The sequence below is a fragment of the Sinohyriopsis cumingii genome, chromosome 6 (genome assembly GCF_028554795.1).
Source record: "Sinohyriopsis cumingii isolate HCF-2022 chromosome 6, ASM2855479v2, whole genome shotgun sequence".
NCBI lineage: Eukaryota > Metazoa > Mollusca > Bivalvia > Unionida > Unionidae > Sinohyriopsis > Sinohyriopsis cumingii.
In genome coordinates, this window is record NC_142966.1 from 124,283,274 (window position 1) to 124,307,062 (window position 23,789).

Consider the following 23,789-nt stretch of genomic DNA (forward strand, 5'->3'; position numbering starts at 1 on the left):
AAACTTGATGCAAACTCAGGCTTTTGGCAGATAAACCTGTCAAAAGATTCACGCTGCCTTACAACTTTCATTACTCCTTTTGGTAGGTTTTATTTTAATCGCCTTCCATTCGGAATTAGTTCCGCGCCTGAATTGTTTCAGGAAAGGATGTCAGAGATTCTAGACCAACATGGGGGCACACTGTGTCACATAGACGATGTTCTTATTTTGGGGGAAACGCAAAAACATCATGACGAAAGACTAGAAATAGTCATGAAATCAATTCAAAAGGCCGGTGTAACTTTGAACGTAGAAAAGTGAATTTTCGAGACTATTCATTAGGTTTAATGGACATGTTGTTGACGAAAATAGTTGCCGACCTGATCCGGAAAAGTCAAAGCTATAACTGAAATGGAAACACCGAAATGCGTAACAGAGATACGACGATTTCTCGGTATGGCACAAATGAGCTTGGCAAATTTAGCCCAAATTTGGCAGAAAAATCAAAACCATTACGTGAGCTTTTGAAAGGTAAAATCTCGTGGACTTGGGGTCCAGATCAAGAACACACTTTTAGAGATGTCAAGCAAGAAATGATAACTTCACCAACTTTAGCTCATTATGATCTGCATGGAGAAATAGTTGTATCTTCAGATGCATCTTCATTTGGACTAGGTGCTGTGCTATGGCAGAAGCACGATAGTACTTTGAGACCGGTGGCGTTCGCATCGCATCGCGAGGTGCGTCAGAAACTGAGCAACGCTATGCTCAAATATAAATAGAGGCCCTTGCAATCACTTGAGCATGTGAACGCTTCAGTAGCTATTTAATTGGGTCACAATTCAAACTTGAAACTGATCAAAAGCCATTAGCACCCCCTAGAATTCAAGGCTTTATAATGTGTTGGATGAGATTCGACTTTTGTATAGTTCATGTTGCTGCCAAAAATCTATTAACTGCTGTTGCTCCATCCAGAACACCTTTAAGTTATCATTCTGAGAGTGACAGAGAATTTCAGGCTGAAACTAACGCCTATGTTGATTTCGTATTTAGCAATTTGTCCGCATCAAATATTCGACTTGAACAAATAAAGTCTGAATATCAAAATGATTCGATTTGCAAACAACTTCTAAATTTTTGTGAAAAGGGGAGGCAGAGAAATCCGCTACTGACGGAAAACTTGAATCGTACTGGGCAGATAGAGGTGAATTTACAATTCTTACGAAAAGTGGTAAATATAGAAATTAATCAAACTCTTTATGGTTGTCAATAACGAAACGAAAAATAAAATAGTAAGAAAATTACACAACGCATTGAAAATGCGTACAGACCGATTATCAATGGTCTTGAATTGGTATGAATAGTCTTACATATGTGGTAAGAGTGGAGTCCCTTTGACTTAGTTTCATTTCCGTAGAATGCAATATATACGGCTGACATCTTGATACACGTATAAACTTGAACTTACGTTTACTAATAGTTTTATCAAATATGGACTTCAGATGTCAGATACTAAAGCTAATTATGACTGACAGTTGATATGTAGTACGATACAACCGGCCTGGACGAGATCTAGCGGGAGGGATATCACTGAAAACGTAAATGCAGGCCTGTATCCGGGTGTTTTGAGAGGTAATTTATAATTATAGTAGTAGGCTGAGGTGAAAAAAGACAGTCACTATCTTTCACTAAGTTATAAATTTTAGGTGGCAAGGCGACACTGTTAAAAACAGAAACTCATTGTTAGTTTAGTGTGAAATTAAGGTCACACTGACCTATATTTAGGATGATAGTGGACTACTAAGTTTAGCTCGGAACTGTGTTATATGGTGAGTGTACACATTAGTTTCCACAGAATCAAGTGCCTGTGCTCGGAACGTGTATCGTGATACATAGGGTAACAAGGTCATATTCCGACCAGTGGATGTACGTCATGCTGTTTACAGCAAATATATGCAAATTACTTGCTGTGTTCATTGTTTTTATTTGTGCACATGCGTATGCAAATTAGTTAAGATGTTTCCAGGAGACGAGGACATCGTGCGACAAAATGACGTAATCGCCTCAGTATTTTCTCTTCCGCTCGAGTTCAGAAACGGCGTTCATGAAAAAATGTATTCAGAACCCTAGTCAGGCATCAATCATCCAAGATTTGTATAGCTTTCAAAAACATTATAATTATGTTATTGTAGCCTTAAAATAATACTTTGTCTCCCTAAAAAAAGTAAAAATTGTACTAGTTTTATGACAAATAACAATAGTATGCAATGTTATGTATAGTGGTCGGATTTACCCTAGGTATTTTATCATAAGAGGGCAATTCCGACAAGCTTAAAGAAAATGTAGAATTATAGTTATTTTGTAATGAACTTTGAAGAAAATTTTTATAAACAAGAAATAAAAAGTCTGAATAAAAATAAAATGTTACTTCTCACCATAATTACGTCTATAACAACATCCACAATTATATATATAACAGTATCATTTTCTATCTGCTATCTCTCTATCTGTAAAAAATAAAAACAATTTAAAGGTTTTAAATCTGTCAAGATAAACAAAATCTTTGTGGTCGGAATTACACATATCAGAGGTCGAAATATGCCACAACATGGTCAGATGTACACCCTGTGTATACAGGCATAATAAAATCACTTTTCAGTTAGAAGAACTCATATTATATGCTTTTTGAATAGTGAAACTTGTTGCAAGAAGCCCGATTGACTTTTTCCCATATCGTTTTATGGTACACAGTAGTCGGCTTCAATAATGAAGATATCGATCTCATGTCAACGGTACTTATTAAAACTGTTTTGCTATTGCTGCTTTTTTATAATTTGTGAAGTTGCAAGGACTTTCCCTCTTTCTATTCCTATAAAAGCCATTGTGAATCAAAGTGCTTAAATGTAAATAAAACAGCATATAGTGGCTGACCCTGATTAACATACCATGGAGGAATAGCCCCACATGTAAGACCTCGACGCTGATATTTGTTTTGGGCATCTTGGTCTTACTGCCTAACTAATGGCGCTGTGTAGCATGTTTTAATGTTGACTAACATCATAACGAAAGTCAGATTTTCAGGAATGTCTCACACAACTGGCAACCTACAAAGTAAAGTCATAATGTTTTAGTCAGACTTTACTTACTCAGATGTCTTTTCTCTAATAAATTCAAATTCTCACAAAAGAAATGGACCTGTTTTAAAGTTTTGTTGGCCTGCATTTCATTTGGCTGGAAAGTGATAAAAGCCGGGGATGCCAAAATTGGTTAAGTTGAAATATTATTCTTTAATGAAAAAAATAAAAATATATTATGCCTATTGGAACTGTAAGCAACATTTCGTTCAAAAAACATAATCCCACACATGAACGTACTTGAACACACCTTGGCATACCTCGACTACAGTCGCATTTCAACAAATTCAGATGTTAGTGCTATGTTCAAAACATAAATATCAAGGTCAGGGTCTTACATTGTAGGACTACAAGTGTCATAATTATCACTAACAGTGCATAAATTAATCAAATTTACTGAAGTTTGCAAGGGAGCCACTGTGACCTATAAATGGACAGGTGGCAGAACTTCTTATACATGAGAATTGCTCATAATACTGTATCCTTGGTTGGTTCAATGCAGAAAACTCAATGAAGGCTTGATGAATAGACAAATATATCAGGAGTAAAATGAACTATAGGTTATAGCTGAGTGCCTTTTTGGACAGGTGTAGCAGCCAAAGACCATGGGTCAAGTGTGGAAGGGAGTGCTTAATAGCTACTTACTTTGTCTCATTTAGTATTATAGATAGGGTTCAGTGTCAGAACAGGTCATATTCACACACCAGCCATATCTTCCCTAATTAATGCCCCAAACTCTGTAACTAATGTCCCTCCCATCCTTGTTTAAGAATAGAAAATTTAAAACCTACCAAGAACTGTTATTGTCTGAGTTTTACTCTTTAATTTAACCATTCTCAGACATGTTTTCTATCAACATTATATATGTTGCTTGTCTTTGCTTTTTGCTTCTTATAACTTTATGACTTTTTGAAAGATGCATTGTAAGACCTGTACCACTTAAGATCCACGATTACGACAAAATGCTGCAGCGGTGTTCCATTTATATATATTAATGAATAAATTACTAAAGGCAGAGGCACACATGTAGTGTTAAACCTGACGCAATAGAAGGGTGGCAAGTTCAAAGACTTACCATTCCTGCTTCAACCTGGCTGTGGTGGTATTTATAGTAATTGAAGTCAGTGGCAGAAAGACCCCAGATGTACATATGGTCACTGTTAGAGCATATCAACCATAGCTTTCATTTTTTGTGCAGGTTTGATATCTGCCAAGTCCAGCCTGGGTTGGCTTCCTCTGTCCTTGAGATAGGAGCTTTTAATTACTAGCTCTTGTCACATGAAATCAATCTTTCATACAGTGCATTAAATTCTGTATAAAATGCATTCCTCCTGGTTTTATATGTAGATGTGTGTGTGGATTTCTTTTTACACTAATGTTTATATTTGAATAAATGTATAAGGTATCCACTCATCGCATACCTTATGTTTGTCATCAGAAAATGTTGTAAAAGATAACTTTTTCTGCCCATCTAATCACTGTATTTTACTTATCTATCACATGTTCCCATTTATATATCACCAGCATGTATATATAATTTTGTTGCAGATACAAAAGTTGCAAACAGTGGCATTAAACATAAAACAGATTCTCCTGAAGTTTTCAGCTGTTCAAGCTATGGCACCGGATGACTGACCCATTAATGAAACTGATCGGTCTGTTAACACTAAGACAGTAGATTATTAAATTTCTTATTTCATGAGAAAAACTACAGGATTTAAACAAAATATTTAGAAAATATAAAAAATACAGTGCCTTGGTATTAAGGCCATAGGGATACAAAGTATCTAACCATTGAATCCAGCAACTTTCTGTAATCAGTCTTTTCATCACTCCATGCACAATACTGATTGGCCTGAAAGAAAAATCACATAAAGAGTGATTATTTGTATTAAAATGTATTGAATATTAAAAGAGAACTGAAGATCCATAAATTTGTTCATTGGAAAGCAACGATTATTCATTCTCTTACAAACTTGTTGAAGTGTTTGTCCAGCATTTTGAATGTTCAGTTTTTGTAAAGGTTATCAAATAAACCACATCATTTGATACTCAGTGTTATATATAATAGAGAATACCTACCTACACACCCACCCACCCAAGGATGGCAGTGTCATTTTTAAGTGGATGGTGGTGTGGTGTAAATATTCATAAATTTTTCCGATGCCATATAAAATATTTGTTTTACAAATCATATACTTTGCTTAAGAGAATGAATACTAAACATCCATCCACCAAGGTAGCCTGACTGTATTGAAGTAATCCATCCACCATGGTAACCTGACTATTGAAGTAATCCATCCACCATGGTAGCCTGACTGTATCGAAGTAATCCATCCACCATGGTAGCCTGGCTGTATTGAAGTAATCCATCTACCATGGTAGTCTGACTGTATTGAAGTAATCCATCCACCGTGGTAGCCTGACTATTGAAGTAATCCATCCTCCATGGTAGCCTGACTGTATTGAAGTAATCCATCCACCATGGTAGCCTGACTGTATTGAAGTAATCCATCCACCATGGTAGCCTGACTGTATTGAAGTAATCCATCTACCATGGTAGCCTGGCTGTATTGAAGTAATCCATCCACCATGGTAGCCTGACTGTATTGAAGTAATCCATCCACCTTGGTAGCCTGACTGTACTGAAGTAATCCATCCACCATGGTAGCCTGACTGTATTGAAGTAATCCATCCACCATGGTAGCCTGACTGTATTGAAGTAATCCATCCACCATGGTAGCCTGACTATTGAAGTAATCCATCCTCCATGGTAGCCTGACTGTATCAAAGTAATCCATCCACCATGGTAGCCTGACTGTACTGAAGTAAGCCATCCACCATGGTAGCCTGGCTGTATTGAAGTAATCCATCCACCATGGTAGCCTGACTGTATTGAAGTAATCCATCCACCATGGTAGCCTGACTGTATTGAAGTAATCCATCCACCATGGTAGCCTGACTGTATTGAAGTAATCCATCCACCATGGTAGCCTGACTGTATTGAAGTAATCCATCCACCATGGTAGCCTGACTGTATTGAAGTAATCCATCCACCATGGTAGCCTGACTGTATTGAAGTAATCCATCCACCATGGTAGCCTGACTATTGAAGTAATCCATCCACCATGGTAGCCTGACTGTATTGAAGTAATCAATCCACCATGGTAGCCTGGCTGTATTGAAGTAATCCATCTACCATGGTAGCCTGGCTGTATTGAAGTAATCCATCCACCATGGTAGCCTGACTATTGAAGTAATCCATCCTCCATGGTAGCCTGACTATTGAAGTAATCCATCCACCATGGTAGCCTGACTGTATTGAAGTAATCCATCCACCATGGTAGCCTGACTGTATTGAAGTAATCCATCCACTATGGTAGCCTGACTGTACTGAAGTAAGCCATCCACCATGGTAGCCTGGCTGTATTGAAGTAATCCATCCACCATGGTAGCCTGACTGTATTGAAGTAATCCATCCACCATGGTAGCCTGACTGTATTGAAGTAATCCATCCACCATCATGGTAGCCTGACTGTATTGAAGTAATCCATCCACCATGGTAGCCTGACTGTATTGAAGTAATCCATCCACCATGGTAGCCTGACTGTATCAAAGTAATCCATCCACCATGGTAGCCTGACTGTATTGAAGTAATCCATCCATCATGGTAGCCTGACTGTATTGAAGTAATCCATCCACCATGGTAGCCTGACTGTATTGAAGTAATCCATCCACCATGGTAGCCTGACTATTGAAGTAATCCATCCACCATCATGGTAGGCTGACTTTATTGAAGTAATCCATCCACCATGGTAGTCTGACTGTATTGAAGCAATCCATCCACCATGGTAGCCTGACTGTATTGAAGTAATCCATCCATCATGGTAGCCTGACTGTATTGAAGTAATCCATCCACCATGGTAGCCTGACTGTATTGAAGTAATCCATCCACCATGGTAACCTGACTATTGAAGTAACCCATCCACCATGGTATCATTTCTATTGCAGTGATCCACAACAAATCATTGTGACTTGAATATCAGAAAAATCAGTGTGACACCATTTCCAAAGTCAAGATCACATGTCATACATTGTGGTGTAGTTCGTGTGTATTTAAACTCTGAATGTTTTTTTAAATCATAAGCAATGCAGTCTTTTTTTATTAACAAATCTATGAATTTAATGCTGAAAATAAAATGAAAAATATTTTAATTTGTTTTGATGTATTGTTTTGAGTTTGGTTATATGCAGATAGCAAAGGGAGACTATGCTGCAGCATAGGACTGGATTTTGTCAGTTTTGAGTTTGGAAAACTTGCAATATCTCATTACCCTGTTTTCAGTCTGAAGGAGTTCATGGTAGTATGTGATTATAATTATGATTTTGAATGGTTCACTCAAAATTTAACATCACTTAGCCAATGACATCACTGTTGTAACCTAGCAGGTGTTATGGCCACAACATTTCCAGACACATGAATTAAATCACTTTGCCACTGGATGTTCCAAAAGTTAGGTTACTTAGGAAGACAGTACAGTAGTATAGCCAGCCAAGGAATTGTGGGACCCAATGGTCAACCTGATTCTGGAAAAGGAAAGTCGTCAATCAATAGTAGATAAGGAGCAACCACTGGATCTGCATCAAAGGAACACAGCAGTGGAGCACATTGTAGACCAGAATCTTAAAACAAACGGTGATACAGATATCAGTTGTCATCATGATGGTGGTGGTGGGTATTATTTTGGAGATGTTATCTAAATGGTCCAGGATAAAGTTAATGATGTAAATGAATTGAAAGTTGATATCTCTCAGTGATTTGATGACTCATTCCTGGCAGCTGCTTATCTAAATGACTTTTTGTCATATGTTGAGGTTTTCATTCTTTCGACATCTAAAATAGTTTTAATATAAAACTTTATTTATTATGCTGTGCATAAAATCTAGCAAATCATCCAAACAGTGTGGAGCAGACGTACTCAGAACTTTAAAAGCCTCTGGAGCCATTGACCTAAATGTATGTACTATGAGGATTGTCATTGCCTTGAGTAATAATTTATGGTAACTAATGGTATAAGCATGCACAAATCTCAGAGTTGGCTATTGTAATCTTTCAGATTTAAGTATTTTTATCACCAAAGAAGTGCCAGACTATTTAGAACAGAAATGGAAAGAAGATGGATATGCAAAATTCACTTTGTTGAATCTAGTTAATTTTTGACTAGTACTTTTTAAGAAAGCTACCTAGAAGCTTTCCTGCAAAGAGTTTTTACTTATGGATAAAATTGTACTTGGTAATCAACATCATTTCTTTGCAGTTTGACAATTTCTTCATAGTTTTTTATGGCATTGCTTCTGTTAAGGACAATTTCATACCAAATGTCACTTTAGCCATGGCTAGTGCTTGAAATATTTGAGGGTTGACTTGCACTCAAGAGAGATTTTCAGCATATCGAAGTTTAAAAAATAGTTAACATCAAAATCTAATATATTTTGCTTACAAGCAGAGCGTTGTCTTGCAAAAACACAAATAATTATGTTCCCAAAATTTTATTCTTTAAGCATTTGAGAAGAAAGTACCCCCAAAATTAGAGCTAAAAAGACCCAAAGTAATATTTACTATTTTAAAATTTAATATGTGGTCTATACCTTTTGCTGTTTAGAGCTAATTGCTTTACAATGTATACAGTCTTATTTATTCAGTTTGGTATTTTTAATGGCAGAAAAAAAATAAACATTGAAATGTAAGGACTTTTTTCCTCAGCTGCTGTTAAAAACTGCAGTGCAAAATGAAGATTAAATACATATTGCATAACAGCTGGTTTTGACCTTATACTTAAGAGGGTGTAGTGTATGCTGTGAGTGTAAACTCTTTTAAGCCCAGTATTGACAATCACTGGCATGATGCAAACCATGAGAGTTACCTTTTTCTCTTAAACCTGAATTTTAATTTAGGTGCTTTTTTTCTTGCAGTATTTTCTAATTACAGGAAGAGCACACATTGATTATTGCACAAAATGGAATTTGAACCCCAGTTTGAAGCCAGTGTGTTGAGGGAATCGGATACCACTGTGTCTGAAGAATTGAAAATGCAGTGGGAAAAGTATGAAGATAAATTTTATTACAGTTGATCTTGTGTTAGATGAGACTAACATTCATAAACATTTAGTATATTGCCTTAAATATATGTAACTGTTGTAGTCTGGTTTGGTTTAAGAATATTATCTTGATTCAAATTTAGAAGCAAACAAAGTGATGAATCATTGGATTTTACCTCAAGAAGACATTGAATCCCAGAATATAATTCAGCTTGAGTAAGAGCAGAAGAAATACACTGAAAATGCAGCTAAATGTAAGGACAACTTTTTTTTATTATGTTACTGTAATTGTAGGGAATACATTTTTTCCGTTATGTCACTGCACTATCAAGCCATTTATCTGTTATGTCACTGCACTAATGAAGCCATTTTGTCTGTTATGTCACTGCACTAATTAAGCCATTTTGTCACTTATGTCACTGCACTAATTAAGCCATTTTGTCAGTTATGTCACTGCACTAATTAAGCCATTTTGTCACATGTCACTGCACTAATAAAGCCATTTTGTCAGTTATGTCACTGCACTAATTAAGCCATTTTGTCACTTATGTCACTGAACTAATTAAGCCATTTTGTCACTTATGTTACTGCACTAATTAAGCCATTTTGTCACTTATGTCACTGCACTAATTAAGCCATTTTGTCACTTATGTCACTGCACTAATAAAGCCATTTTGTCAGTTATGTCACTGCACTAATAAAGCCATTTTGTCAGTTATGTCACTGCACTAATTAAACCATTTTGTCAATTATGTCATTGCACTAATTAAGCCAATCACTTGATATTGCTTGTAGTACTTAGAAAGGTCATTAGTATTTGTTTTCTACTGTGTTTTTTTCCCCTTGAGATTTGCTAATTAGTGAAAAATGCTACTTACATTCATTAGTGTAAAGCATTAAAGCCTAAACAGAAAATAAAATGTTTATGAGATTAGTATTAGGTGACAAAGCAAACAGGTGTGGTATGATTTGGTTTTGGAAAGGTCACTTGCACCAAAATTCATGTCATTTCTTTCAAATGTATCTGTTTCTAGAGAATGCCAGATAACTTATTCTTGGATATTTAATATTTAATCTTTGACTGGATTTATGACAACAAAATTTATCTTAGACTTTGCCACACAATTGGCTTTTAATGACACTGCAAAGTAAAAGGTATCACTGCATTAATTGATTTTCTTATTTATTTCCTTCAGTTTTGCACATTTGTTTTATAAAATCCGGTACATTAATTATAAACTGGATGCATCAACATTATCTTACTCAGTTTGGGCACTGTAACTCAGACACAACATAACTAAAACTAAGATGGAACAAAAACCTCAATATTTGATCTTTACATAAGAGGTTCATAATACAAGACTGTTCAAAAATAAGATTGAAGAAAAATGTTTATATTTGACCTCCAAGTAATGGTTTTATAATATATAAAGATAAAAAAATAAGATAATAAAAAAGCACTATATTTTACCTCCAAGTAAGTTTTTTTAATGATGTATGAAGATAAAAATATAAGATCAAGGGAAAATCATTTGACCATGTGTCATTATGCAAAGGACTTTTGTCTTTGTTTCTAAAAATAGAATGATGTGATGGATCTTTAGATGTTGTATTTTAAGTTCAGATGCTTTGCCACTAACAGCTTCCGATTTCACTTGAGTTTTTCCATTTAATCAAATCAGGGCTTTGGGCTAAAATCTCTTAACCCAAAGTAGTAAAGGCACATAATAAGAATTTTGTAGTCCATTTGACCAATGTCAGATCCCTAGGCAGACTTGAAATAAGCCAAATTATGGCTAAGTATTCTCAGTGTCACTTCTTAACAAGCAGCATGTGGCTTGTTAGCCAAATTTAGCCATTTATTTTATAGCTGCTATTTGTGAATATTAATTTTACCTCTTAGGAGGAAGCCAAATTTTTGCTATATGTATTCTTAGCGAAAATCTGGCTAATGTCTGCAATGCCATTTTACATAGATTATATCCATACTGTTATGCTGTACTTGTTGTCCAGGATTCTGCAAAAGCATACTTCACCAAAATAAAGAAATTGAGCACCAGCTGAGCACAAACAAGGCTTAGTTATACAGTCCATCTCTCATAAGCTTTTAGAACAAACAAACAAGTCTAGGTTGTACAGTCCACTGTATAAATAGCATGAACAAGTCTAGATTGCACAGTACACCTCTCACAAGTAGAACAAGTCTGGTTTTGTATAGTTTGTCTGACGTGTAGCACAGATAGATCTAAGTTGTACAGTACACCTCACAAGTAGCACAAACAAGTTTGTTGTACAGAACACCTCAGCAATGCAAACAAGTCTATTTTGTACAGTATACTTAATGAGCACATGAGCACAAGCAAGTCTAGGGGGTATAGTCCACCTGTTATGAACTGCTAGCACAGACAAGTCTTGGTTGTACAGTAAATGTTGTAAGCAGCACAAACATGTCTAGATTGTAGAGTGCACCTTACAAGCAGCAAAGATGTGTCTACATTGTACACTTCTCACAAGCAGCACAAACAAGTCTAGACACAATAAGCGCAGACAAATCTAGGTTATACTGTATGCCTCACACAAGCAGCACAAACTAGTTCAGGTTGTACAGTATACCTATATATAACAGAAAAGTATAGGCTGTACAGTGCAACACTCATAAGCAGCACTAATAAGTCTAGGTTGTACAAAAAAAAAGGAAACACCTCACAAGCAGCAAGCACAAAATAGCCTTTTAAACAGTTGGCTTCTCAAAAAATGTATCTGGAATAATCTTTTGTAAGGGATCTCACAAATGTGGATGTTGAAGGTAGGTGGCTGCATTTTAGAAATGATCCTGAAGGCAGATTTGATTGAATCTCATCCATGTGATGCTGGTGACTTGACACAGATATTCGATTCAGTCTTATATGTACCCCTTTATTTCCAGAAGACAAGAGGAATTAAAGCAAAAACTGAGTTTGGAGGATGCTGATGTAATTAAAAAGCTTCTGACTATATGGGATACAGACCAGTCAGCATCAAATGAAAGATTGAAGGAAGAATTTTATATTGCTGGTGTTGATATATCTTTTGTGAAGAATGACAACGTAAATGCCTGTGCTGCCATTGTGATAGTTCGATTTCCTGATCTTCAGGTACCAAGAACTTTACTTTTACATTTTTGTGTGTAGGCCGTGTGGGTTTCAGAAAGTTTGGGGACTGTTTAATACTGTCCGAGCATGTCTTATATGTGTGTGTAATGTCACATTTTCTTTACATGTGTGTGTGTAATGTCACATTTTCTTTACATGTGTGTGTGTAATGTCACATTTTCTTTATATGTGTGTGTAATGTCACATTTTCTTTACATGTGTGTGTAATGTCACATTTTCTTTACATGTGTGTGTAATGTCACATTTTCTTTACATCTGTGTGTGTGTGTAATGTCACATTTTCTTTACATGTGTATGTGTGTAATGTCACATTTTCTTTATATGTGTGTGTAATGTCACATTTTCTTTACATGTGTGTGTGTGTGTAATGTCACATTTTCTTTACATGTGTGTGTGTAATGTCACATTTTCTTTACGTGTGTGTGTGTGTAATGTCACATTTTTTTACACAAAGGCAATAAGATAAAGATTTAAAAGTTTTGGGGTATGATTTACTTTGAGATGTGCAGCAAGGTCTTTGAATTTCAACTGTAATATTACAGTGTACTTTCGGGCAGGGATACTCTTGGCATTTGACTTTACATTGGGAGCAAGAATTACACAAGTGTGGGATGATGCTAATTTTCCAGTTTCTGGTTGTTTTCAGTTTTCTTGCTTTTGATTTGTTCACAAATTTAATGCTTGATTGTTTGAATTTGGCATTTTTAATAAGTGTTCACTGGTTTTCTGGAGTATTACGTTTCTCTTCAATACTGATATATATATATATATATATATATATATATATATATATATATATATATATATATATATATATATATATATATACATATATATAGAAGATAGATAGACATATATTTTTTTACATAATTAAATTCAACAAAATTCAGCATTTTGACTATATTGGTTTTGAAAACACATATATATTTGTGATTAATAATAAAAGTAATTGTTATTATTTGGTTTGTTGCTGCCTTACCTCTGCACATCCAGACTTCATTTAAGTTGAACCATCATACATGTTAAATGTAATATTGGTTAAGTTCATTTGTATTTTCCTTTATTTATCTTTTGACTCTTAAAAAGAATGGGAAAAATGGTAAATTTTCTAATAAGTGGTGTTCAGCAAAACCTTCTTTACCAGACACCTTGATATAGAGTGCAACTATTTAGAAAGGACTATTTATCAGCTTATTTCTGCTAATACATTTTCCGATTATAATATGGTAGAAATGCATCCTTTGCCTGGCAAAAATAGTCTTTACAAGGAAAAAGACATTTGCTATTTATTTTTGGCATGTTTTAAGAACACGAGTGCCAAAAAGTAATCTGCTTGCCATGGTGGAAGTCAGATAAGAGTATTCTCCCCTTGGATAGAGGGACTTGCAGCAGATCTCATTAGTTACTAATTCAACTCATGCTTGGAAGCGTGTGCTTTAGAAAGCCTTGCAAAAACTGCATTACTTTGTGACATTTCATTGGGTTGAGTGATTGTTTGGAGTTTTCTCATGTCAGGGAAATATATTCAAAATAGTTTCTTGTATATTTTTTGCTCAGTATTCACTGTAGATGAATATTTTGTACTTCATTTGTCCAGCTTCATTGTACAATAAGTTTGGTGGCAAAAGTCATTACTGGTCATAGTACACAAGTACCTTCTATATTCATGTTCACCTTACAAGCTTGAATTTTTGAACATGCAATGTTTACCATTATTGTTAATGTAATTATATTATTATTATTATTATTATTATTATTATTATTATTATCAAATTTTTGTTTAGTGTGCTATTTAAGAAAATCATAAAATACTTATAAATGCTGTTTTCTCCCAAAGTAATGTTCAAGATGGCTTGCAGTAATCCATTCTTTAACCACTGAAAAAGAAATGTGTATGATTAAATTTAAGTTATACAATTTATAAGAATCAACTATATGGTTTGGAGGACATCTTAACATATGGCATCCAAAGTAAAAACTAGCACAGCCAGGTATAGTCCTACATTGTATGACACCTCCTCCAGTATTTGTGTTTTTGGGGGCATATCTAGGTATAGTCCTACAGTGTATGACACCTCCTCCAGTATTTGTGTTTTTGGGGTCGATGTCTTACTGTCTAAATGGCGGCACCATGTAACATGTTCCAAGGTTGACTAACATCAGAACAAGAAGTTAAATTTTTAGGAATATCTCACATACTTGGCAGCTCATATTGGTCAAAATGATGATAAGTATCTTGAATGAAATGAAGTTATCTAAACACTTTATTCCAAGTGTATGAGAAATTCCTAAAAATTTGACTTCTCATTCTGATGTTAGCTGACCTCAGAAGACACTACAAAGTGCCATTATGTAGGCAGTAAGATGGTAACTCCAAAAACACAAATATCAGAGATGTCTTTCTTTGTATGACTAACCTGTGTATAACAGTTGCCACCAGCAGTTGGAAGGAGAGTTAACCTATAAGAGATGCTTTCCTTTGTTTATATAGTATATAGGCATAAAGACATTTTTCGTCCTTCCAGCATTGCCAGATTTGGAGGTAGGAGAAAGTGCTAAAACTTACCTATCCACAAAGGTGGAAGTTGTACAATAGTTAGTGCTCATCTCTTGGGTGGAAGGATTAGTGATAAAACTTGTCTGCTGAGGTACAAGTCGGGTAAAAGTGCTCATCCCTTGGGTGGAGGGATTAGTGCTAAACACTGTCCATTACTACTTTCTGCGTATTAGATATAACTTTATGATTAGAAACCAGATATTTTTTTTGTATGCTTCTGATGCACACCAGTAACCTATATGGCTCCACTAAACTTAAAAGCTGTGAAACTTCTGCTTGGTTCTTTGTCTTTGTAAATATATTTATTTTTCAGTATGTTAAATACCCCAGCATTTCACAAGCTGTCATCTTAAAATAGAGTTTTACAAATTAATTGCAGTTGGTGTATGATGACTGTGAGATGGTAAAGCTGACGGCCCCTTACATCCCAGGGTATCTGGCATTTAGAGAGTGTCCCTTCATATTGAAACATTTGGACCACCTCTCCAAAAACGAGCCAATTTACAATCCACAGGTATGTCAGCATAGTACTGTAATGTTTAATAAAGGAAATATGATTGATGATATGGAAAATGACAGTGATGGTGATTGTGGTGATGATGATGACACTAATGCCAAAAATGACAATGACAACTACAGTAGTGATTCCAGAAGCAGTGATGAGGAAAAGATCAACAGAAACAATGACAGAAATGATGATAGTAGAAGAAAATGTTTACATGATGATAGTACATGAAACTTTTTGCATGATAGTAGAGGAAAACCATAACGTGATGTTTATATAGGAGCTGTTTCGTTTGATGATGGAGGAAAATCTATAGATGTTGATGATATAGGAAAACTTGAACATAATGATAGAAGAGGGAAACTTGAACTTAATGATAGTATAGGAAGACCTTAACATAATGATAGTCAAGGTAAACTTTAACATGATGATAGTATAGGAAGACCTTAACATAATGATAGTCAAGGTAAACTTTAACATGATGATAGTATAGGAAGACCTTAACATGATGATAGTCAAGGTAAACTTTAACATGATGATAGTATAGGAAGACCTTAACATAATGATAGTCAAGGTAAACTTTAACATGATGATAGTATAGGAAGACCTTAACATGATGAAAGTCAAGGTAAACTTTAACATGATGATAGTATAGGAAGACCTTGACATAATGATAGTCAAGGTAAACTTTAACATGATGATAGTATAGGAAGACCTTAACATGATGATAGTCAAGGTAAACTTTAACATGATGATAGTATAGGAAGACCTTAACATAATGATAGTCAAGGTAAACTTTAACATGATGATAGTATAGGAAGACCTTAACATAATGATAGTCAAGGTAAACTTTAACATGATGATAGTATATGAAGACCTTAACATAATGATAGTCAAGGTAAACTTTAACATGATGATAGTATAGGAAGACCTTAACATGATGATAGTCAAGGTAAACTTTAACATGATGATAGTATAGGAAGACCTTAACATGATGATAGTCAAGGTAAACTTTAACATGATGATAGTATAGGAAGACCTTAACATGATGATAGTCAAGGTAAACTTTAACATCATGATAGTATAGGAAGACCTTAACATGATGATAGTCAAGGTAAACTTTGACATGATGATAGTATAGGAAGACCTTAACATGATGATAGTCAAGGTAAACTTTAACATGATGATAGTATAGGAAGACCTTAACATCATGATCCGAGTGGCCGAGTGATCTAAAACGCTCACTGTTACAGATCACTGCCATCTCACCTCTGTTTGCGTCGGTTCGAGTCTCGGATTCGGCTAATGTGGTTATGTGAGAAAGCTTGCCAGTAGCTTTTCGTTGGTTGGTGGTTCTTTCCGGGTTTATTCTGGGTTCTTCCTCCACCATTAATACTGGCTGCCATGTATAGCCTATCTTGTGCTGAAAAATGGCATTAAACCCTACAACAACAACAACAACAACAACAATAACATGATGATAGTCAAGGAAAACTTTAACATGATGATAGTATAGGAAGACCTTAACATGATGATAGTCAACGAAAACTTTAACATGATGATAGTAGAGGAAGACCTTAACATGATGATAGCATAGGAAGACCTTAACATGATGATAGTCAAGGAAAACTTTAACATGATGATAGTATAGTAAGACCTTAACATGATGATAGTATAGGAAGACCTTAACATGATGATAGTCAACGAAAACTTTAACATGATGATAGTAGAGGAAGACCTTAACATGATGATAGCATAGGAAGACCTTAACATGATGATAGCATAGGAAGACCTTAACATGATGATAGTCAAGGAAAACTTTAACATGATGATAGTATAGGAAGACCTTAACATGATGATAGTCAAGGTAAACTTTAACATGATGATAGTATAGGAAGACCTTAACATGATGATAGTCAAGGAAAACTTTAACATGATGATAGTATAGTAAGGCCTTAACATGATGATAGTCAAGGAAAACTTTAACATGATGATAGTATAGGAAGACCTTAACATGATGATAGTCAAGGTAAACTTTAACATGATGATAGTATAGGAAGACCTTAACATAATGATAGTCAAGGTAAACTTTAACATGATGATAGTATAGGAAGACCTTAACATGATGATAGTCAAGGTAAACTTTAACATGATGATAGTATAGGAAGACCTTAACATAATGATAGTCAAGGTAAACTTTAACATGATGATAGTATAGGAAGACCTTAACATGATGATAGTCAAGGTAAACTTTAACATGATGATAGTATAGGAAGACCTTAACATAATGATAGTCAAGGTAAACTTTAACATGATGATAGTATAGGAAGACCTTAACATAATGATAGTCAAGGTAAACTTTAACATGATGATAGTATAGGAAGACCTTAACATAATGATAGTCAAGGTAGACTTTAACATGATGATAGTAGAGGAAGACCTTAACATGATGATAGCATAGGAAGACCTTAACATGATGATAGCATAGGAAGACCTTAACATGATGATAGTCAAGGAAAACTTTAACATGATGATAGTATAGGAAGACCTTAACATGATGATAGTCAAGGTAAACTTTAACATGATGATAGTATAGTAAGGCCTTAACATGATGATAGTCAAGGTAAACTTTAACATGATGATAGTATAGGAAAACCTTAACATAATGAGAGTAGAAGAAAACTTTAACATGATGATTGTAGAGGAAGACCATAACATAATAAGAAATGAAAATGTTAACTTGATGATAGTTGAGAAAAACATTAAGATGATGATAGAGGAAACCTTCACATGATGACGGTATAAGAAAAACTTAACAAGTTGATAGTTATGACATGCAGAGATGCAGCTGTTAAAATGGTGGATGCTGCCATCCCAGATTGAGTGGAAGCTATGCTTGATCAACCTCCACTATACATGCTAATGGTGGAGCATTCTCCATAAAAGATAAAGAATCTGACCTGGTCATATCCATTTCTGCAGAAGTACATGATCGTCAATCAACAGAGATAAAATCAATAGAGTTATGGTGCAGAAGTGTGTGGTCAGCCTATGAAGCACCAAAATATCCGTGATATCAGGGCCAGGGGCTGCTTTTGTTTTTAAAGTGTGATGTTATCAAGGCCAGGTATTTGCCTTTGTCTTTAAAGTGTGATGTTATCAAGGCCAGGGATTGCCTTTGTCTTTAAAGTGTGATGTTATCGAGGTCAGGGATTGCCTTTGTCTTTAAAGTGTGATGTTATCGAGGCCAGGGATTGCCTTTGTCTTTAAAGAGTGATGTTATCAAGGCCAGGGATTGCCTTTGTCTTTAAAGTGTGATGTTATCGAGGCCAGGGATTGCCTTTATCTTTAAAGTATGATGTTATCAAGGCCAGGGATTGCCTTTGTCTTTAAAGATAAATACTATTTCTATAGATGTTAAGCTGGTATTCTGTTTTAGTAATAAATGTTATAGTTCATGGATAAAAGTATCTAATTTTTACGATTTGTGTGTGTGTGTTTATGTATGTATGTATGTATATATATATGGGTCAGTTTCAATTACATTGTGTATTGTTTTTTCTCTTCATGTTTGTTATCAATGAAAGAGGTTTCTTCAAGTTCACAAGGAGCTTGATGCTCTTAAAAATTTACTTGAAAATCCAACTTATCATTAATTCCATCATTTTCAGTTGATTATGGTTGATGGAAATGGAATTCTTCATCCTAGAGGTAAGAATTAATTGTGACCCAGAATTCATATTGTGTTACACACATGGAAATCTTTATTCAACAGTTTTCTAAAATGTATCCAGTTCATGACTCGACTAGAAGAGATTATGTGAAGGTCTGTTGTTTGTCATCAGTCCTTTGTTCAGTGTCAGTCCATCACTTCTCATCTACTGGGGGAGAGGAACATGACAGCATTAAACAAACACACATGTTCTTGTTGGTCTTAAATATATCGCCTTATACAATATGGCAGCCATGGTTGTCACCTTGAGAAACAATATCATTTCTTTAAACAGATGGTCATTTTGACAAGGAGTTTTTGATTACATGTAGTTGACCCAAAATGTAGATGGTCCTAATCAGGCCTCCAACATGGCTGTCATGGTGGCCATCTTGAATTCTTGTTATAGCTGCTTTGTCTAAAGAGATGGCCATATTGATATGGAGTTTTCACTTAAAGACCTTTTATGCTGTGTAGTTGACCCAAACTGTAAATAGTCCTGATCAGACCTTCACCATGCCTGCCATGATAGACATGTTGATATGGAGTTTTCACTTAAAGATCTTTTATGCTGTGTAGTTGACCCAAACTGTAAATAGTCCTGATCAGACCTTCAACATGCCTGCCATGATAGACATGTTGATATGGAGTTTTCACTTAAAGACCTTTTATGCTGTGTAGTTGACCCAAACTGTAAATAGTCCTGATCAGACCTTCAACATGCCTGCCATGATAGACATGTTGATATGGAGTTTTCACTTAAAGACCTTTTATGCTGTGTAGTTGACCCAAACTGTAAATAGTCCTGATCAGACCTTCAACATGCCTGCCATGATAGACATGTTGATATGGAGTTTTCACTTAAAGACCTTTTATGCTGTGTAGTTGACCCAAACTGTAAATAGTCCTGATCAGACCTTCAACATGCCTGCCATGATAGACATGTTGATATGGAGTTTTCACTTAAAGACCTTTTATGCTGTGTAGTTGACCCAAACTGTAAATAGTCCTGATCAGACCTTCAACATGCCTGCCATGATAGACATGTTGATATGGAGTTTTCACTTAAAGACCTTTTATGCTGTGTAGTTGACCCAAACTGTAAATAGTCCTGATCAGACCTTCAACATGCCTGCCATGATAGATATGTTGATATGGAGTTTTCACTTATAGACTTTATGCTATATAGTTGACCCAAGCTGTAAATGGTCCAGATTAGACCTCCATCATCCCTGCTTGATGGCCATCTTGAAATCTTGTTATAACTACTTCATCGGATCAGATGGTCATGTTGAGTTTTCACTAAAGACTCTTTTATACTATGTAGTTTGACCTAAATGAAAATTGGGATGAACAGATCTCCAGAAGGGCATCCATGGTAGCCTTCTTAAAGGTCCAGTTATAGCTTCTTATCTGGAACAACTAGTCAAATAGACAAAGGAGTCTCACTAAAGGACTTTTATGATATCTAGTGGATCCTAAATGTATTTGGTGTAGGTCTGGTTTGTCCTTGGACAACACACAATAACAATGTTCTTAATGTGAAAACTGTGTTTATATGGTTCTTATTACCTAGAATCTTGTTCAATAATTGTCAGAAACCTTGCTAAAGAACTCTAGAACCTAGTTCAAAAACTGGCATGTGACACATATATTGCTATGTCAGTCTTTCTGTCTGTCAGTAAACATTTTCATTTCTGGAGCACAAATCTTGAAACCTTCAAGATATTTGAAATGAATGTGGTACAACCAAACTGAGCGGCATAGAGGTGCCTTTGGATACCAAGAAATTTATGAATGTATTATTTTAAATGTTACTTTGAAAAGAAATTGTAGCATAAGTAGTTTATGAATTGAGAGTGCTGGACCATAGATGTACAAGCATAAGTAGTATATGAATTGAGAGTGCTAGACCAGAGATTTACAAAGATAAGTAGTATATGAATTGAGAGTGCTAGACCAGAGATTTACAAAGATAAGTAGTATATGAAGTGAGAGTGCTAGACCAGAGATTTACAAGGATAAGTAGTATATGAATTGAGAGTGCTAGACCAGAGATTTACAAGGATAAGTAGTATAAAACAAAGTCATATGGACAGCGTTCTTTTGCATTCCAGGGCTCAGCAACGTGGAATGAATTGCCCACTGAACTTGAACACAAAGACACAGTGATCACATTCAAGAGGGCTCTCAAAACTCACTTATTTCGACTGCAAGAACAAACTTAAAGACCTAATAATGTTTCCTACCTGAAATATTCTCAGCATGTTTTTATTTTTTAATGTTTTTCTAATTTCATGGTGTTTGTTTTTGTAATAATATTATTATATGTTTTTTATCTTATAGGTGTTGTCTAATGTTGTAAGCGCTTAGAGCTTCTAAAGATTAGGCGCTATACAAAGTCCTCATTATTATTATTATTATTATAAGTAGTATATGAATTGAGTGCTGGACCAGTAATGTACAAGGATAAGTACAGTATGAATTGAGTGATAGACAATAGAGTATATGCATATGTATGTAGTAAATGAATAAAGTGTTATGGACCATAGAGTACTAGCATAAATGTTCCTGTTGTTGTTTTGATGTTTAATGCCATTTCTGAGCACAGTATTGGCTATACATGGTGGCCAGTATAATTGATTGAGGGAGAACAAGGCAAACCCCAGTGAGAACCACCTACCCATGGGAAGCTACTGGCAACTTTTGTCACATACCTACATTGGCTGAGCACAAGACTTGTACAAGCATAAATAGTATATGAATTTAGAGTGATGGACCATAGAGTACATGCATAAGTAGTAAATAAAGAGTGATAGACCACAGAGTACATGCATAAGTAGTAAATAAAGAGTGATAGACCACAGAGTACATGCATAAGTAGTAAATAAGAGTGATTGACCATGGAGTACAAGCATAAATAGTAAGTGAAGAGTCATGGGCCATAGAGTACAAGCATAAGTAGTAACATAAAGAAGTGATGGACCATAGATTACAAACATAGGCAGTATAAAAATGTGGGTGCTAGACCATAGAGTACAATTATAAGTAGTAAATGAATATGTTTTTGTTGTTGTTGTAGGGTTTAACGCCATTTTTCAGCACACGATAGGCTATACATGGTGGCCAGTATTAATGGTGGAGGAAGAACCCGGGAAATCCCCGGAAAGAACCACCATCCCTTGAGAAGCTACTGGCAAGCTTTCTCACATAACCACATTAGCCGAATCCGAGACTCAAACCCATGTAGACAGAAGTGAGATGGCAGTGATCCGTAACGGAGAGCGCTTTAGACCACTCGGCCACACTGGGCCCCCAGTAAATTAATAAAGAGTGATGAACCATATAGTAAATGAATTTAGAGTGCTGGATCATAGGACACAAGTATGGGTAGTAAATGAATGAAGAGTGATGGACCATAGAGTACAAACATAAGTAGTAAATAAAGAGTGATGGACCATAGATTACAAGCATAGGCAGTATATAAATTTAGAGTGCTGGACCATAGGACATGAGTATGGGTAGTAAATGAATGAAGAGTGATGGACCATAGAGTACAAACATAAGTAGTAAATGAATAATGAGTGATGGACTATACTTTACAGGCATAAATAGTATACAAATGTGATTGCTGGACCATCAGGTACTTTTAGCGAGTCTTTAAATAAATGGGGTACCAAGGAAATATGTTCTGTCTGTTTGACTTTACAATAGGATTAAAATTTCTTTGAGATTCTGGTTATCTTAAGATTATAGTTTTTCTACAAAGCACAGTGCAAAATCAATAATTATCCTACAAGCTTTAATCTGGGCCTATTTCATTTTGCATGATGATTTTTATCTTCTGATTAACCAAACCTGTAACAGGTCCATAAATAAATTTCTTCCTTTGAAACATAAATACAATCAAATCAAGTTTCTGAGTTGTGAAAGTTCATATTTATTGAATATTTTGAGCTGGTTTTCATAGTGCCACCTTTGGGGGAAAACCCACCTATTAGATACTACATTCATTTCTGCGAATGACAATTACCTCAGATCATCTGGTCACTGTTTATGCATTGGTCAATATCTGCTATTTAAAGTAATTGGGTTGTAATCTCCACTCTCCAAAATGGCGGTCGCGGATTTCATTCAGTACTTACAAAGTTTTCATGATTAGAATCACAACTATGAAAGATTCAATAACTTAGGTAAAGGCTCTGATATTGATGTAGGCAGCAATTAGTTTTTATAAATTATCAAATTTAGATGACTTAGTGATGTAGACGCAGACGAAAAACATGTAAATTTCGAGTATGGGAAATGGCAGCTACGGTTAGTCACGTGGCCTCACTGACATGACGGTGAACGAGTTCTCTCAAGATTTTAAAGCACATAACAAATTCTTCCGTGAAAAATAATTACACAGCTATAACAATCGGACTTTATTCTTAATATTTTCCACATATAATAGATGTGTACCAAAAATGTAAAATAGTTAAAATTGCTGTTAAACGTAACATACACTGCATTGCTTAACAGTTCACAGGCAGGGTTTCATTCAGTACTTATGAAGTTTTCATGATTAGAATCACAACTATGAAAGATTCAATAACTTAGGTAAAGGCTCTGATATTGATATAGGCAGCAATTAGTTTTTATAAATATCA

General features: G+C 35.2%; 1 protein-coding gene across 3 annotated transcripts in view; it reads left to right on the forward strand.

The window, feature by feature from the left end:
• The first annotated feature begins 1,377 nt into the window (after nucleotides 1–1,377).
• LOC149797882 (endonuclease V-like) overlaps nucleotides 1,378–23,789 on the forward strand; it is a 42,517-nt gene continuing 20,105 nt past the window's right edge. The window contains exons 1-5 of one of the 3 annotated variants that reach the window (XM_089962908.1): nucleotides 1,378–1,611; nucleotides 9,087–9,216; nucleotides 12,138–12,345; nucleotides 15,300–15,434; nucleotides 19,097–19,136. In XM_089962908.1, coding sequence (XP_089819034.1) covers nucleotides 9,131–9,216; nucleotides 12,138–12,345; nucleotides 15,300–15,434; nucleotides 19,097–19,136 — 469 coding nt within the window. In that variant the 5' untranslated portion in view covers nucleotides 1,378–1,611; nucleotides 9,087–9,130. Of the gene's footprint in view, nucleotides 1,612–7,342; nucleotides 7,846–9,086; nucleotides 9,217–12,137; nucleotides 12,346–15,299; nucleotides 15,435–19,096; nucleotides 19,137–23,789 lie in introns of those variants that run through there. The other 2 variants (XM_089962907.1, XM_089962909.1) reach the window with 2 other exon arrangements.